Source organism: Nannobrachium achirus (genome assembly GCF_963921795.1).
Source record: "Nannobrachium achirus genome assembly, chromosome: 11".
Taxonomy (NCBI): Eukaryota; Metazoa; Chordata; class Actinopteri; order Myctophiformes; family Myctophidae; genus Nannobrachium; species Nannobrachium achirus.
The window spans coordinates 57531591-57548186 of record NC_137820.1 but is presented as its reverse complement, the minus strand read 5'-3'; the positions used below and the strand labels follow the sequence as shown (position 1 = coordinate 57548186).

At 42.9% G+C, this 16596-nt stretch overlaps 1 protein-coding gene across 1 annotated transcript in view; it reads left to right on the top strand.

Annotated features, from left to right (window-relative positions):
* Nucleotides 1-16596, top strand: part of kcnq1.2 (potassium voltage-gated channel, KQT-like subfamily, member 1.2) — a gene marked incomplete at its 5' end in the record, with an annotated part of 482784 nt that overhangs the window by 27124 nt on the left and 439064 nt on the right. Inside the window, one exon of the mRNA XM_080737216.1 lies at nt 13102-13192. Coding sequence (XP_080593342.1) covers nt 13102-13192 — 91 coding nt within the window. The remainder of the gene's footprint in view (nt 1-13101; nt 13193-16596) is intronic.

Below are 16596 nucleotides of genomic sequence, written 5' to 3'. Positions count from 1 at the left end.
CTGTCACATGTTTTTTTTTAAAGACATTAAAAATGTTCTGAGTCGTATGCTCGCTCGCACACACTCTCGCGCAGGCAACTTGTGGACTGAACCTACAGCCCCAGTGATGTCATTACGTGCGCATCCCGCATCAAAAACTCATTCAAGTCGCCCAGGGACTCATTCATGTCATGGTCCTGGGGTCCCGGGGATGCGCCTCCATTGGAGTCCATGTTAAAATAATTTACCGGATCGCGGTAAAAGAAAAACATTTTAAAATTCCACAGACACCACCATTGTTCATGGGTGAAAGCATCCTACTTTACCCTACGTTAACACAAATAAAATCCACGTAGAAAGTCTTAAACAGGCGATAGAAACGTCAATGTTTTGATTCCACCGACGTCCGACGCCATTTTGCGTGCCCGAATTCATTAGGGGCACATGTTTTAGTAGTTTTAGTAGTTCTAAGTTCAAACATTAGCCAAATTGTAAAATAAATATAAGAAATAGGCAAACATTTTGAAAATAGCCGATCTACAAGCTCACAGCGCTCGAAAACATTGTATTGAGGACTCATAAAACTTTTCTGGGACCCATTTGAATGACCACCAGTGGGTCCCGGGACCCATTACATTGAAAACCTAGTAACATAACTGCAGCCCATGGGAAGGGATTGGTGTAGGGGGCGGAGACTGTCTTAGCAACACTGTGTTAATGAGCCAATGAGCTGCCTACAAACAGCGCAGTGCCTCACACAGCAATGGGATGCAGCACATGTCTCAGAGGAGAGCAGAGTGGAAGCTCGCTGACAGGCAGAATCGCGGTCATTTCTCAATTAAATCATCCCGTCATTCATATTTATCCCCCAACCTTCAAATACGGGACAAAGAGCGTCCCGTATCAGTTCAATACGGGACACGTCTTTTAGTTTCCAAAAACGGGACGATCCCGTATTTTACGGGACGGTTGGTAACCCTAGATGGGGGTCCGTGGCCAAATACATATCATTTTGGGGGTCCTTCACATGAAAAGATTTGAGCACCACTGACATAGAAACATAGGTTTTTCAAAAAAACGATCAATAGTTAAAGCACAAAATAATGTGTAATAAATAATGCGTGCCCAGTCTAAATGGGTTAAACCCCCTCCCCGCTATGAAGAACATTGATAGGGGGCCCATAGTGAATCCTTGTACCCACCAGGGCCCAGAATTTGGTGCAACACCCCTGCAGGAGCGCAAAGCACCTTCAAGCTGGCCAGATGTATGGAGAACCGGCATGACTGGAAGCGACAATGGAGAGCTCGTCTGAGGACGACCTAGAGAGAGAGTGGAAGTTAATTACTTTATTTTTTTGGCGGCTCTCATTTCTTGACTTGGTTCCCAGAAAACTGTCATTTCAAATGAAGTGCGCCTACGTACATTGCGGACTGGAAATATAAAGCTTTGGTTTAAAGCCTAAACGAAAAACAATCCAGTCACATGACACCGGGTATTATTTTAGGATAAATAAGTTTAGTATTTTAAACTGCCACGACTTCATGACTCCTCTGTGAACCTTTGCTATTTTAAATACATGTATGGGAGATGGATTAGGGCCTGTTTGGTACCCTATCTGCTACGTAAACCTGTCAGCTGTAAATGTCAGCCGGCTTTATCCGGTTCTATAATGTTGTGCAGCTTTTATTACAGGTGCTCATGCAGTATATGTCGTCTCTGTCGGTTTGAAACCTCATTATGTCCAAAACTGTTGCTTTCCAGGATTCAAATTCAAAAATAGCAAAGGTAGCAGATCTACAAGCTCGAAGTGCGTCTCTTTGTGTCACGTTCCGAGCTTGTAGATCTGCAACTTTTGATGCTTTTGTGTGACTCTGTAGTATGATCAAGGATGGGCGTTGATTTACGAAAAAACACAAAAGGTTAAAACATGTAGATAAGAGGTTTCAGCGACTATATCTCGTAGAGGCAGATGGACGATTTCGTCAGACATTTTTTTTAGGTATTTTTACTTTATTACTTTATTACTATATGATTATTGTACCAAAAGAAACTAAACGATTGTACTAGGGCTGTCTTGGACTCAGGATCGAGTCGAGTCGAGTCGCGGGGGTTAATGCGATTCGTCGACGAATCGTTTTATACTGTATAGTATACTGTGTACTGTGTGTTATACTGTGTAGTAAAAAAAAAAATTCAAGTGTTGCTTTAAATCACGTCAACATAATACAATAAAACAGTGAGATGAACATTGTTTTAAGCCTTTAAAGTGAAATAGATCCATGAACTACCGTGCATATTGAGACATGGTAGCGGTGGACATTAATGACGATAAGATTGCGTCCAGCCGTGCATAATTGTGAATCGTCGATCAGAGTAGAAAGACGGGGATGAGAATAACGCATCTCTCCGACAGCATAATTGCGCGTCGTTTATTATTTCCACAGGTTGTTTTTTCTCAGAGCACAGTGCTACTGTATCAAAAGAGCGGAGTGGAGCGGTGACAAAAGCCGCTCCGCGCTCCAGAGGGCTCTTGTCCCACTCGCTAGTCGCTCTGGTCGGCCACCACGCCGCTCAGCTCCACGCCGCTCCGTCGCTCACCTTGATTTGCGCATCTCTCGCTCCACGCTCCGCACAGGGTCGTCAATCAGAGTCAGCAGCCAAAATAAAAAAAGTAGTTTGCTACCATGTCCGAAACACTTTCTCCTTTGCCAGTGTGTTCCCAACACAAAATGCCTGCGGTAACATGAGTTTCGGCTTGATGGAGAGCTGTCTAGCCATCTAAGGCATTGTATTTTTTTATAAGACGGGCAATATTAAATCCAGTTGGTTATTGATTAATCACCACAACCGAGAGAGGGAGGCGACTTGTGTCGTGTGTTTTTCATTCAGCCAAATCAGTCTCACTTGCATTTCAAATCGTATCCTTTGACTGTAGAATAACAACACAGTGACGTATTTCCTCTCAAAGCAGTTAACTTCAAAATAAGAGCTGCCTGTAATGTGATCAAGGCAACATTCAAGTCACATTAACTGGTTTTATTTTTAAGTCTACTTACAAGTAGTAGGAAGTTAGATGGACTCAATAAGAAGTACATGACAGTCCAGTCCAGCACACTCATACCGCACCGCAGTAGTAACTGGTGATATCAAAATAATATATTTTCGACTCCTCGACTCAAAATATTGGCGTCGATTCCAGGGGCTTAAACCGACTTGTCGATTCGGCGATCTTTTGAAGACAGCCCTAGATTGTACCAATTTAAACCAATTTTAAACAAGGGGAGTCATTTTGAAGGTGCACGGCACTGGCTGTTCAGGCCGCCTGATGACTACAAAATGACATAAAAACTACAAAAGTAATTTCTCCTCCCGACCAGATCAGAAACCCGAAAATGGTATTGATCACAAGCTAAGCCTTAGCAATGGGCTTTTGAAATTACTACTTGTCCTAGTTCTGCTGCATCTCTTTTCCACCAGTCTCTCCGTAACGTTTCAGTCTCGTTTTTATTTTTTAGGACATTTTCAATATATTCTATCATAGCTTTAGGGTACAGTCACACCAAAGTATGATTGCTTTCACACCAAAGTATGGTTGCTTGCACCTGATAAGTGGATTCTGCCAATGCATTTCAATGGGAATGGAGCGGAATTTGGAGAAATCCACAAATGGCAGATTTCTCCAAACATCCGCTCCATTCCCATTGAAATGCTTTGGCAGAATCCACTTATCAGCTGGCAACCATACTTTGGTGTGACTGTACACTTAGTCATCACAGTGTAGTTTTTATTTAGTTTTAAAGTGGAGAAAATGTCGTAGACAAAAGCATTTCATAGTTTTTTTTATTCAATTAACACTTGACTCCCGCACATGCACACAAGCACATACTTACAGATGGACCAATGGAAGGCATGATTCTGGAGCACCACATATCTTATATCCACACAGGTGAATAATGAATGAATCATCATCAGTTCACAGAGAGGAGTTTACCCAAGCGCAGGTATTGTGTGATTATTCATGAATCATTAATCCACCGTGAAGAGTTGACCCTAAGTGCAGGTGTTGTGTGTTAATGACACCGTCTGGCAAAACATGTACTATAGACACTATTATGACCTTTTCAGAACACCTCATTTAGACACTTCAGCTCAGAGTTAACCATTTGCCATTTATTAAGAGATAACATTAACCATGTATGCAATGATATTGCATTGAGTTTGGCAGTGAGGCTCTGCTCTAATGATAAACAGATGTATCTGTGTAACCATATCCTAACACAGAATCTGCTATCACTTACCCCCCAGAGCACAGCGTAAGTTACAGATGTACATAAAACATGAACTTCCGATTAGATCATAAATTACCAGAATCATAGAATAACCATAGTAGCCTACAATCAACATTTCGTCCTACCACAATCATGGAATAACCATAGTACAATCCACATTTTATCCTATTACAGTACATTCCATTCCATAACAACTGAAGCTAAATGCCACAGGGAGGAGGCCGGGGAGGTGGAGGATCTTTCCAACACCGACAGCACACAACCTCCTTTGAACCAGCTGATAATGTAGAATGAGCAGTGAGTGAACAGCTTCTTAAAAGGACTACACTGAGACATGAGGGTGTGTGTGTGAAGTAGCTCGTAGTTAATGAGAATGAAGTAAGAATGAACGTGGGCATATGAATCAATTAGCTTGTTAGCGAATGAATGAGGGGGGTCCGGGGAAGAGAGCTAGAACTCTGCCTTCCGTGTCTAAATGAACTGTGTTAAAGCTAGATTTCATTTCCAGAACCCCCTCTTGAATAATTATAGTGGACTATAGACAGTTCTGGAAAGTCAGTGAGACATTAATACATCAAATGCATAGAAATTGTAATCTAAGAAAAAGAAAAACGTATTAGTTAAAAACTTTATAAAATCAAAAAACATAGTAAACATAGAAAGAATGCTATCTAAATTACATGTATGGTCATTGAGGGAAGGCGAGTGCTACGGTAAGTGCTTTGGGCTAAAGTGGAGTCTGAAGAGGTGAGTCTTCAGACCACGGCGGAAGCTTAGGGAGTGAGTCTGTTGTTCTAAGTGCAATGGGGAGTTTATTCCACAATTAATCAGTTGGCTCATTGGCTGCTTTTTTGGCTGTTTTGGACAACTGCCTATCCAACCGACAACCACTCAGTCCCTTGGGGTCATCTGCGACGTGTGTGCCGATTTTGAAGTTGTCCGTTTCTCGAGGATTACAGTCACACGTACATACAGTACGTTCAGAGATTACCTGAACCTCTGCCACTGATTTCTCACATGCCCCTCTTCTAGCGCCACCATGAGGTTGCCGACCTGATGGTCACTTATCTCCCGATTAGGGAGTCTTACTGGTTTTAAGATAATGGATCAGATTTATATATATATATATATATATATATACACACACACACACACACACGCGCACGCACACGCACACACGCACACACGCACACACACACACACACACACACACACACACATAATAGTACAAACTTACATGACAGACATACAGACCTGCCATTATTTATCCTGAGGGGACTGCACTGCAGTAAGGATTAAATAAAGATTCAGGTAGGGGCAGAGCTACTTTTGCTATATTTTTATTTAAATCCTGAAATGTAACAGTTTTGGTCATATGAGGTTTCCACCCCGACAGTGACGATAATATAAAGGATATAAGGATGACGTCAGTTTAACATCCGACCTGCACGCCCGGATTAACCCTGTGTAGTGACCCAGGTTGACCTCAGGTTAACACCATTGATTTGCATGTGATTATAGTTACAGTACAAACTCACCAAACATGACGCAATAACACACGCACACGCTAGGGCATTAACGACTGGAGAATTTTGCAAGTCAGTAAAAAGTTGAGTTTACGTCGACTTTATCGTTTTATCGTCATCACAAAAACTAAAAGAATACTCCCTGGACTCCATAGAATACCCTAAAGCGATCCTTTCTCCCTTAATACGGCTTTTTTAAATGTTAATATTATAGTTTCCACTGCAACCAGCATCATTGAATAATAATAATCCTAATTCCTATTTACTGTTGGATCCAACAGGATAGTTGGTACAAACTATGTTTTTCTTTTCTTTTTGTTCAACTTTTGATGTTCCCTGGTGGGAGTCGACTTGTCGACTTTTTGGTTAATGCCCTAGCACACGCAGACGCACACGCAGACGCACACGCATAGACTACATCATTTCTCTCTACAACCACAGTGGTGTGCTGGAAGTGGTTTTCAGGGGGGTCTTTGGGCAAAGTAATTACATTGACTGACAGCTAGATGAATCTATATATCTAGCCATATCAACTGTCAATTTCTGGCTCATCGGGTTTTAACACTTTGAGTGCCAGCCCCCCCTGCCCCCCGTCCCTTACCAGTGCCACCATTAGGTCCCATTCATTTCTGCCCCAATTCCAGGGAATAAATTGGAAATGATCCAATATTCACATCGGAACAAAAATGGGAGGTTTGGTAAAAGAGGATTTTTTTTTTTACCAAAAAAATTTTGGAGTGATTTCGGTGAGCGGTTTTGGAGATAGGTGCTCGAGAGTGCGCACTGCGCAAACCAGTCAATAACCTCAGAAATCTAGATTCTGAGATATTTGAGTTCAAAGAAAAAAAACTTTAGGAAGCCATAGCAACAAATTGGTAAATGGTAACGGAACACAAGTACCCTTGACAGAAAGAATGACATGCCTACTTTCATTATGTGCAAAAAAAGTTAAAAAAATATTGTACCATCGTCTAGTTTCAAGGGGGCAAAGTGAAAAAGTATGAAATGACTCAGAAGGTAGAAATTGCCTTACATTTTGATAGAACTATGCACTGTGAATTCACTGTGTTTTTACCTGGTCTAGAAGGTCAGGAAGACAAAAAGTCAGAAAAGCGATGTCAACCTTTTATTTTATGGCAACATCGAACCCTAACCCTGGTGAGTACCTCACACATCCAGCATGAACATATTTATGTTCAACAATATTTACAAATATTTCCAAAAAAAAAGAAATCACAAATATGACTTCACAAAAATAAAATATAACTGGATAAAAGTAAAATAAAATAAATGTGCAGCAAGTAAAGAATAAATAAAATAATATAAAAGTCAGTACTGTACTGTACTGTATTCTCAAAAAAAGGCATTCAACAAGCCAACATTCAGGAGTCAAAGGCACCACAAATAAAGGTCAAAGATGGTACTGTTCACCGTGTGTGTGTGTGTGTGTGTGTGTGTGTGTGTGTGTGTGTGTGTGTGTGTGTGTGTGTGTGTGTGTGTGTGTGTGTGTGTGTGTGTGTGTGTGTGTGTGTGTGTGTGTGTGTGTGTGTGTGTGTGTGTGTGTGTGTGTGTGTGTGTGTGTGTGCGCCTCAGGTACCTCAAAATGGCCTGGTACCTGTTTCTTGCCATTGTTCTGGGAAAGTACGGCATGCAATGACAGGGTTTTTTGACCAGTGCATGGCAATCTCCGCCTTGTGAACGATAGCTGTGAGGAAGAGAAGTCCCAGAAAGTTCTTCAGCTCCCCTAGAGTGACATTGGTCCAGGCAGCGAACCTACAGTGTGTATGACCTATGCCTGACTCCTCCGCTCTCGCTATCTCAGCCATCATACTGTCCTCTCCATCCTTCCTCCATCCAGTCAGACTCCACGGGCCCTGTATATGATAGAAATAAATCAAAAATACTAAATGATCGTGCTTCTGTATAATTTGTATGTTCTTTAGCAAAGGCTGTCGCACAAAAGTAGTGAAAACAGCAGATCTACAAGCACATAACGCCTCGCGGTGCGAGGCGTTGTGTGCTTGTAGATTGCACATACAGTATGAAACAGAGCCGATACCTTTATGTAGGAAAATAATGCTGCTATGTGTACCCTGTATATATATAAAATGTCACAATGCGACATAGCTCTGTAAAATGAACAATGCTGTACCCCCTCCAACTGTATATATGTTCCCCATTTTCAACTGGTTTTTATATTGTATTTGTTATACTTGCTTTGGCAATGTAAACATATGTTTTCTCATGCCAATAAAGCTCCTTTGAATTGAATTGAATTGTATAATGTGGACCCAAAAAAATGCACAAAAAAAAAAAAAAACAATAGCAGGTCAGGCTTATTGATTGATTGAAGAATGTATTAGAAAGAGGTGGTAAAAAAAAGAACCTAGCCCCACCCTACCCTCCCCTTCTTTGTATATACTGTTTGTTTAGACTTACTGTCTTTTTTTGTTTTTCTTTACATATCTACTGCATAGTACTGTGTTCTATCTGTCTGTCATTCAATGTTATATGAGATACTTCAATGGTTTCCACTTTCCAGTGGAAATAAGCTTAGTCTTTTCATGGATCTCCTTTTAGTAGACCTTGTACCAGTGAACTGTACCGTCATGAAACTGTACCTTTTCCTATGCAAACTTCTAATAAAGTCTTCAATCAATCAATCAAAGTAGGCTACAGATGCATGGCTCATTTCAACAGGAACCACACTTTATGCAGCTCATACAGTGGTGTGTTCTAGACTCATATTTTATTGTTAGTTACTAGTTAGTGCCTAAAAAGGAGATCGGCTGTTGTTGTAGATCGGCTGTTTTCACTAGTCTAAATAATTTCAAATGATAAATGCAAAACGAGCGGTTTTGGACATAAAAAGTTTTCACTCCCTCCATCACGGAGGTATAGAGGCCGACGCCGAGCGGCGCCATGCCCAGGAGGGTCTCCCAAATCGGGCTTGAGTTGTGGAGGGTGGTCGCTAGTGCTTTGGAGGTTCCAGGGCGAGCGCCCCCACCCCGGGGCTCGCGATCAAACCTTTTGGGAACCACTGTTCTATACTAGGCTGTGATGTGATGTCCTTGGCTCATTATCGCCAAAATAAACAATGTTCTACTTCTAACGTGAGTGGCACGTAGTATGCAGTGAAGAATATAGCCTAAAATCAGCGTTTCTGAATGTCGACTTTACAATGAAATGGATGCTTCTCTCGTTTGGGTCGGGACCCATTTGTGAGTCGCGGAGACAGTTTTATGGTTTATGGGCCATATATTTCATACATTTTGATACATTATACAGCACTTATCTCATATAACATTGAAAGACAGACGTATAACAAAGTGAAACGTAGAGAACATACCGCAGCACAGCTCAGCAGTGCATCCTACAGGGCGCGCGGAGAAACCGTAGCAATCGGTGGTCTGTCCCTGGCAGCATGCATGCCTCGCCGTAGAAGGAGCCCTTCTGGCCGCCAGAACCAAAATCGAGGCCGTGGATGTACCAGCGGAGGTCCTCGCTGATGAACCGATCGCCCGTAGAAGGAGCTCTTCTGGCCGCCAGAACCAAAATCGAGGCCGTGGATGTTCCAGCCGAGGCCTTCGCTGATGAACCGATCGCCCGTAGAAGGAGCTTTTCTGGCCGCCAGAAGAACCAAAATCGAGGCCGTGGCCCGTGGGTGTAGCAGCCGAGTACCTCCGTGATATCTCTATCTCTCTAAATAATACTAAATCTAATGATTTTATAACTAATTCTAGCTCATTCTCTCAATATATCTCTCTCTCCCTCTGATTGCTGTGTGTCCGGTACGGTAAAAGTCACTGAACTCTTTGAGACTCTTGTTTCTGGGGGGAACCGGCCAACCATGCTTGAATTTGGTCACATAAGCATGTGATGTCATGCAGGGGCGTCAATTGGGTATGGCAGGGGTATGCAGCTGCCATACCTTGACAGGGGGAAATAATAAAAATGTACTTTTCATCGTGCCTGTTGCTAAGGTATGGCAACATGACTGGTGTCTTCACCAGACACCAGTCATGTTGCCATACCTTAGCTTGTTCTGAACTGACGCCACTGAATTGTCATGCATGACGACCGTCCCATCGTCCAAAAGGGCTGTATCTTGGTTACCGCATAGATCCAACACTGTACTACTGTAATATGAAAAAAAAGCATCTGGCGTCATATGACGCCAATATTATTTTCTGGCATCATTGCCAAGGTCGTGTCGGACGTCATATGACGCCCTGGCACTGAAAGTGTTAAGAAACAGAAAAAAAGAACATTTCTTTCAGCTGACAAAAAGGGAGGCACACACCATTCAACAAACATGTCAGCCAGCCTTTTTGAACAGCTCAGAAAACTTGCGCTCACGTACATACCATTAATTTAAAAGGCTTCCACATGTCATGCGGATATGTCTGGAGTTAAACCAAGTGGTATTTAGATAAGCCGGTGTCATGTTTGTTCTTATCGCCGTTTTACATGGAACGCTTACATGTTGCGATTCCTTGTTCATTGAAAAGACGTTCACAGTCGCTGTGATTGGTTGAGAGGGTTGTGTAAGCGAATCCCAAACCAGTTGTCCTCAACAGCAGTGGCTCAGGAGGTAGAGTGGACGCTTGACAATCAGAAGGTTCCCGGTACCATCCCTGCATCCTCTTGGCTTAGTGTCAACTGTCAATGTGTCCTTGAGCTAGACTCTGAACCCCTGACTCCTCTTGTTGAGCAGGTTGGTGCCTTGCCTGGTTTCCTCTGCCGCCAGTGTGTAAATGTGTGAATCCAATGCACACTGCAAAGCACTTTGGATAAAAGGAGCTGCAGAAATGCACCATTTCCATTTAATTTCAAAGTTAAATTGTCTACATTTCCATAATATTTCAAAATGCAAAAATATCAAAATAGTAGATATACAGTACATGCTCACAATGCATTGGATTGTGAGCTTGTAGATCTGCACTTTCTTAAGCCCTATACAAAGGAATATAGGATATAGGGCTTACAGTAAGTGATTTAGAGCCCCCCCCCCCCCCCCCCCGCACGCCACACACACACACACACACACACACACACACACACACACACACACACACACACACACACACACACACACACACACCACCCTTCCTAGGGACATGACCTACTGTAGCTGCCTGCATTTGATCTGAATAAATAGTATGTGCTATCTATCACAGCGAGAGCTGTATAGTAGTTACACTATGTATTTATGTACAGTATATACAATATTATAGAGAGCTTGATCGTGTTGGCGTACATATTTACTTACTACTGTAGGATGCCATGTAAAAGCACTTAAAAGCTTGTTTGGATTATGTGACGGTGTGACAGACACAATTGATTCTATATCGCAGCTTAATCCATTCTTAATACATTGGGCGGGACAAAGCCTTTACTAGTAAGACACCTCAGGGCTAAAGGGCGAGGTCGTGCCATGTCTTGGCCATCTGGCCAGTGATGTATATTGGACAGTTACCCATATATGGAGGCCACATCGGCCACATACCACACTAACAGAATCCATACATGGCCAAGACAGAGGGCCAAGACAGCCCATATCTTTATGCCTATATATGGAGTTCCCTGATGTCAGTGTCAGATGTTGAGTGAATTCATACAGCTATTCTGTGATTATGTTCTCACACCAATACATATTGCAAATGCGTCACAGGCAAAGCTGTGGCCCTACATTGTTTAACACTGCTATCCAATATTGTCTTTTATTGTTTTTCCAATAAACTGGAAATATTCTGCTTAAGTCCGTGGTAAAGTTGATCATTGTTGGATAAGTATTAATAAAGCTCTTGTTTGCAATACAAGAGCTTTATTTAAGCGTCTCAGAGGCGCTTGCCCGAAAAGCAGTCACTTTGAAAAAGCAGTCGGGCAATCGTTAGTGTCAACCCCTGTCTATCAGCTTCCAACCTGCTGAGGTCACGTCAGATCACTTCCGCTGGCCGAGTCCGCACGTCACGTCGACATCTGGTCCTCGGGATTGATTTAATCTTTTGTATTTGATCTAAACTATGTATGTATCTGGTCTGTCTATCTCTGTGTGCCCGTCTATCAGTCAATACATCCGGATGAACAGATGTCAACACACAGACATACAGTATATAGTGACCACTTTTTAAAATCTCATCTAATGAATCTATCTATGTCTGTGTGCTTCTCTATCAATCAATGCATGTGCCAGTTGCAGCCCTAAGTCTCAAGTCTGCACATAGTTTACATGCATGCCCCGCAGGGTTGTGAGCTTGTAGATCTGCTATTTTCTGCAAATCAGAATAGGGATGCTATAGGGTTGTAGTAACTCTGAGGACCCCCTGTTGAAGACCACTGGACTAGTGTGTACAGTATGCCTATGTTTGTGCATCATCAGCGACGCCGCTAAGGTGACACACAGTATGCACTGTGTGCGTCGGGCACCACGCTGCCGAAGGGCACCAAATTATGGCGATCATCATCATAATAACTAATATGTACAGTATGTATTTGCTCTGCCTAAATAATCATGGCATGCATGCAAGTGAGTATGATGCCTGATCATCCCTGATGTGTCCTCAACTTGTGTGCCACGGTGCCGCTGCCCTGCTCACTCAGTCACTGTCATTGTGCTCAGCAGTCTGCAACCCCCTGGCAGTGCTGTTATGGTTAGAAATCTGATAAATGCTGTTTTGATATATATTATGGCTCATGGTTGCTGTTACAGGGTGCAGAAGCAATCTGCAATCAAAGAGTTAGAATCACGCAAAGGCACCCGACTGGAAACAATCCGAAAATTGTCACTCCCGGGACACAGGGTGGGCACCCGCCGTCCCGTTGTGTGTCGGGCACCAAAATGGGTAGCAGCGGCCCTGTGCATCTTATTAACTCATTCTGTGCCAATGACGTCTCATGACGTCTTTTTTCAAAAGCCCTGGGTGCCAATGACGTCTTTGACGTCTTTTGTGTTTTTTGTATAGATTTTTTTTTTATTTTTTTTTTATTTTTCATTTTGTTTTTTTTAAAGATGTCAAAATGACCTGAGATCAGAGAGATGCTTTTCTCTGTTTGTGTGTTGGCTCCCTCGTTTAGCTGATTGAGAAAATGTGTGTTCATTCTAGTGGATGGACACTTTTTTTGATTCAAACAGCTCTATCTCTGGAACCATTTGTCCACATTTTGGCATCTGGCACGGATAGAGTTAATGTGTATATGTACTTATTATTACTTATTTATTTCTGTTTTGTTTTGCAGCCCTTTGGGACATGGTTTGTGATATTGGGACAGTAATAAACTGTGACACGTGTTGTTTCTCCTGCAGGTTTATCATGGTCCTAGTGTGTCTGATCTTCAGTGTCCTGTCCACCATAGAGCAGTATGCAGACTTCGCCACTGGGCTCCTCTTCTGGATGGTGAGTGGATCCCTCCAGCGGGATTTGTCTCCACAAGTCTTTTCAAACAAAAAAACACCACATAACCATATTACAGAAAACAAACATATCACAAAGACAGATCATCAGGTCCCCACTATGCACAGAAAAACCATCCTAGCGACGGAGGCGAGGCAGTTTGTTTAGTGCATCGATGGCTGAGGGGACAAAACTCCTGCTAAACCGAACCTTGTGTCACTTTACGGTTCTGTATCTTTGCGGCGATGGCATGAGGTCGAAGTAGCGATACAGAGGATGATCGGTGTCATTTATTATTGAGAGTGCTAAGCGTGTGATGGCCTTATTGTTCACATCAGCAAGTGTGGGTGTGGGAAGTCCGATGATCTTGGAAGCAATACGGGTAATACTGTAAAGTGTGTTTTTGTTAGGCATGGACAGAACATAGACAATGTACAAGCTCTCGATGCGTCGCAGATACATCGTAGATAGGCTACTTTCAGTTATTATTTTATAATCTTCCATAAAATCCTAATGGTCTGGGATATTTCATAAAAGCAAATGTTAAAGCCTCAATCTGTGATTTATTCACCTGGTTGGCCGTATGTATTGTAACAGCAGGAATAATATTACTAAAACATCATCATTTTATGTTGTATGTTTTGTATGTCACGGTTTGTTAGAGAAACAGGACGGTCGAGAAACGGAGCACTCGTCGTGCAGCACGGGGCGGAACGGAGCCGCTCGATTGTCCACGACATTGCAAGCGGCGCGCAGGCCAGCGGACCTTGGTCCTGCTCTTCGCCCCCGAGCACCGCAGGTGCGAGTGGCCGCGAAGAGCCGGCCGCGCGAGTTACGAAGCCGTGGTGAATGCAATCGTTATATTTATGCCCAGGCCGTAAGGCCTGGGCAAGGCCACGATAAACGACCTGTCCAAGTGACTACAATGGAGCTAATGGCTAGGCTAGGCTAGTAAATAAAGAAAGAGTCGCAAACGAGTGACGTCAGCGCCTTCACTAGTGAATGGCTGTCGCATTGTAACTCTATGGGCTGTCGTCGCCACCTGGTGGTGATTGGTGTGTGGTGAACGACAAAACAAGCGCTCTTACATAGAACGTCCTGAGTTACCCAAACATCCGGTAACATATATATATATATATAAAATAACAGCTCATAGGTAGAATACAAGTACGATGTGACTGTGCCCTAAGTAGCATGTGAGGGGTCAAACTAGAGTTTTTCATGATTCTGAATCCATTGCCAGCATCCTTGGGCTAAAGAAATGGCCACAGGCACTTTTCCATGTCATCACAAACCATTTTTTTGTATAGAAAGAATTGAATCGTTCAAATGGTGTGCGTTACATTTGGTACAAAACATCTTTGGAGGTCACTCTTCGATTAAAAAAAAAACGGGCCATTTGTAAACCCTTGGTCGTTGGATTGATTGATTGATTGATTGATTGACTTTGTTAGTCAGAAATGTAAACAGCACATGGTACAGTAAGGCATTAAGAGGCTAAACAGAGAACACACAAAGGTCCTGGGGGCCTTGTTTCCATTGTGGTCTTACGTATTCAATTCATCAAGAAGACATGACGTTGAGTAATGGTTAAACCCTTACCAGGTGGCTCATATGTCTTTTTATGGTGTGCGTGTGTGTGTGTGTGCATGTGTGTGTGCGTGTGCGTGTGCGTGCGTGCGTGCGTGCGTGCGTGCGTGCGTGCGCGCTTGCGTGCGTGTGTGGCCGTAAGCCATCTAGAAGAAGGGTTTGTATGTCCACACATACCTAGACCAAGTCACAGCTGACGACTCAAGCTGCATGCTTGACACCGCAAATCAGAAGCGCAACGGTGGCTACACACCATGCCCCGTCTGAATAATGCATGGGAACCGACACGCACACCACCACACACAGCTGGGGATAACGGTTTGTTGTGAACGACCACTTAACTCACTGCCAGGGGTTATTATAGGTAACTGCTACGAAACAAAATAACTACAGCATTATATATTATTATATAATAATATTAACCCATTTAGGCCTAGAATTAGAAGGATTCAAAAGACACTTATAGAATCGGGTCAAAATTCTAATGTTCACGACTTTTCAAAAATAGCAGATCTACGAGCTCGCAGCGCGGCACTCGGTGCCGCGCTGTGAGCTTGTATATCTGCTATTTTTCAATAGTTAAAGCATAAAATAATGATACACAAAATGTGTACCCGTTCTAAATGGGTTAATAATACTAGTAAGACACCTCAGGGCGACATGCCAATGCTATCTGGCCAGTGATGTATATTAGACCAGTTACCAGATTCATGGATACATGGATTACCAGATCCATGTACTGTATGCATTGGTGTGTTCTAGACTTTTTTCGAGGGCATACTATAATCTATAGTCCGCGGCTATTCGTGTGGCCAGGGCAGACGCCATCAAATACGCTACTTTGAAAGGTTCATGAGGGCAGACGCTATTCATGTTTTTTTTTTTCCGACAGCAGACGCTGTATACGTGCGTTACAGGTAGAACACAGCACTGTGTATATGGATGAGAGCCCAAACATGCTTACTCAGTTATTCGTTATGTGACATCATACCCTTTTATGCCCATACATGGAGATCCCTGTCTGTAGAACCAGCCGTTAGTGTGGCATGTGGCCGATGTGGCCTCCATGTATGGGAATTCCCATATGAAGTCCTGTTAGATACGGGCTCAATATTGATGACATCAGGGAACTCCATATATGGGCATAAAAGGGATTCTGTTAGTGTGACATCACAGTGAAGCCAGAGCGTGATGTCAGAGCGGCAAACCCATTCTGTTAACAGTGATTCCCTTGACATCACAGTGACGTCAGAGGGTAGTGTTTTGCTGTAACTACGTGTCATCTTTTCGAACCCCAAACATAACCCTTACCCTAACCCTAATATAACCTCCGTGGGGTGAGTCGCTAACCCTCCTGAAGCTCTGTTGTCAAAATGATGACACGTACTAGTAGTAGCGAGATTTCACCAAGTCAGAGCATGATGTCAGAGCGACAAACCCATAGAGGCATAGAACCACAGTGTCAGGGGTGACATAGATACATGCATACATACATACATACATACATACATACATACTGTACATACATACACAGGGGTTAAAGTTCTCCGTCCTGGGGACGGATTTCCGTCTTGAGGATTCCCTAGGGGCTATAAGGAGATCAGAGAAGATTCGCAAAAAAAGAAAAAAAGCTGAACCGTCTGCGCTAATTATAATAGCATTAGTTACTACTGTGGTGCGGTAGACTTGCTGGTGTGTCATGTAGTTCTAATTTAGATCAACTACTTCCTGTAAGTAGACTTAAAAATAAAACCAGTTGACGTGACTTGACTTGACTTGATCAGATTACGTCAGGCTCTTATTTTGAAATCCGCCCT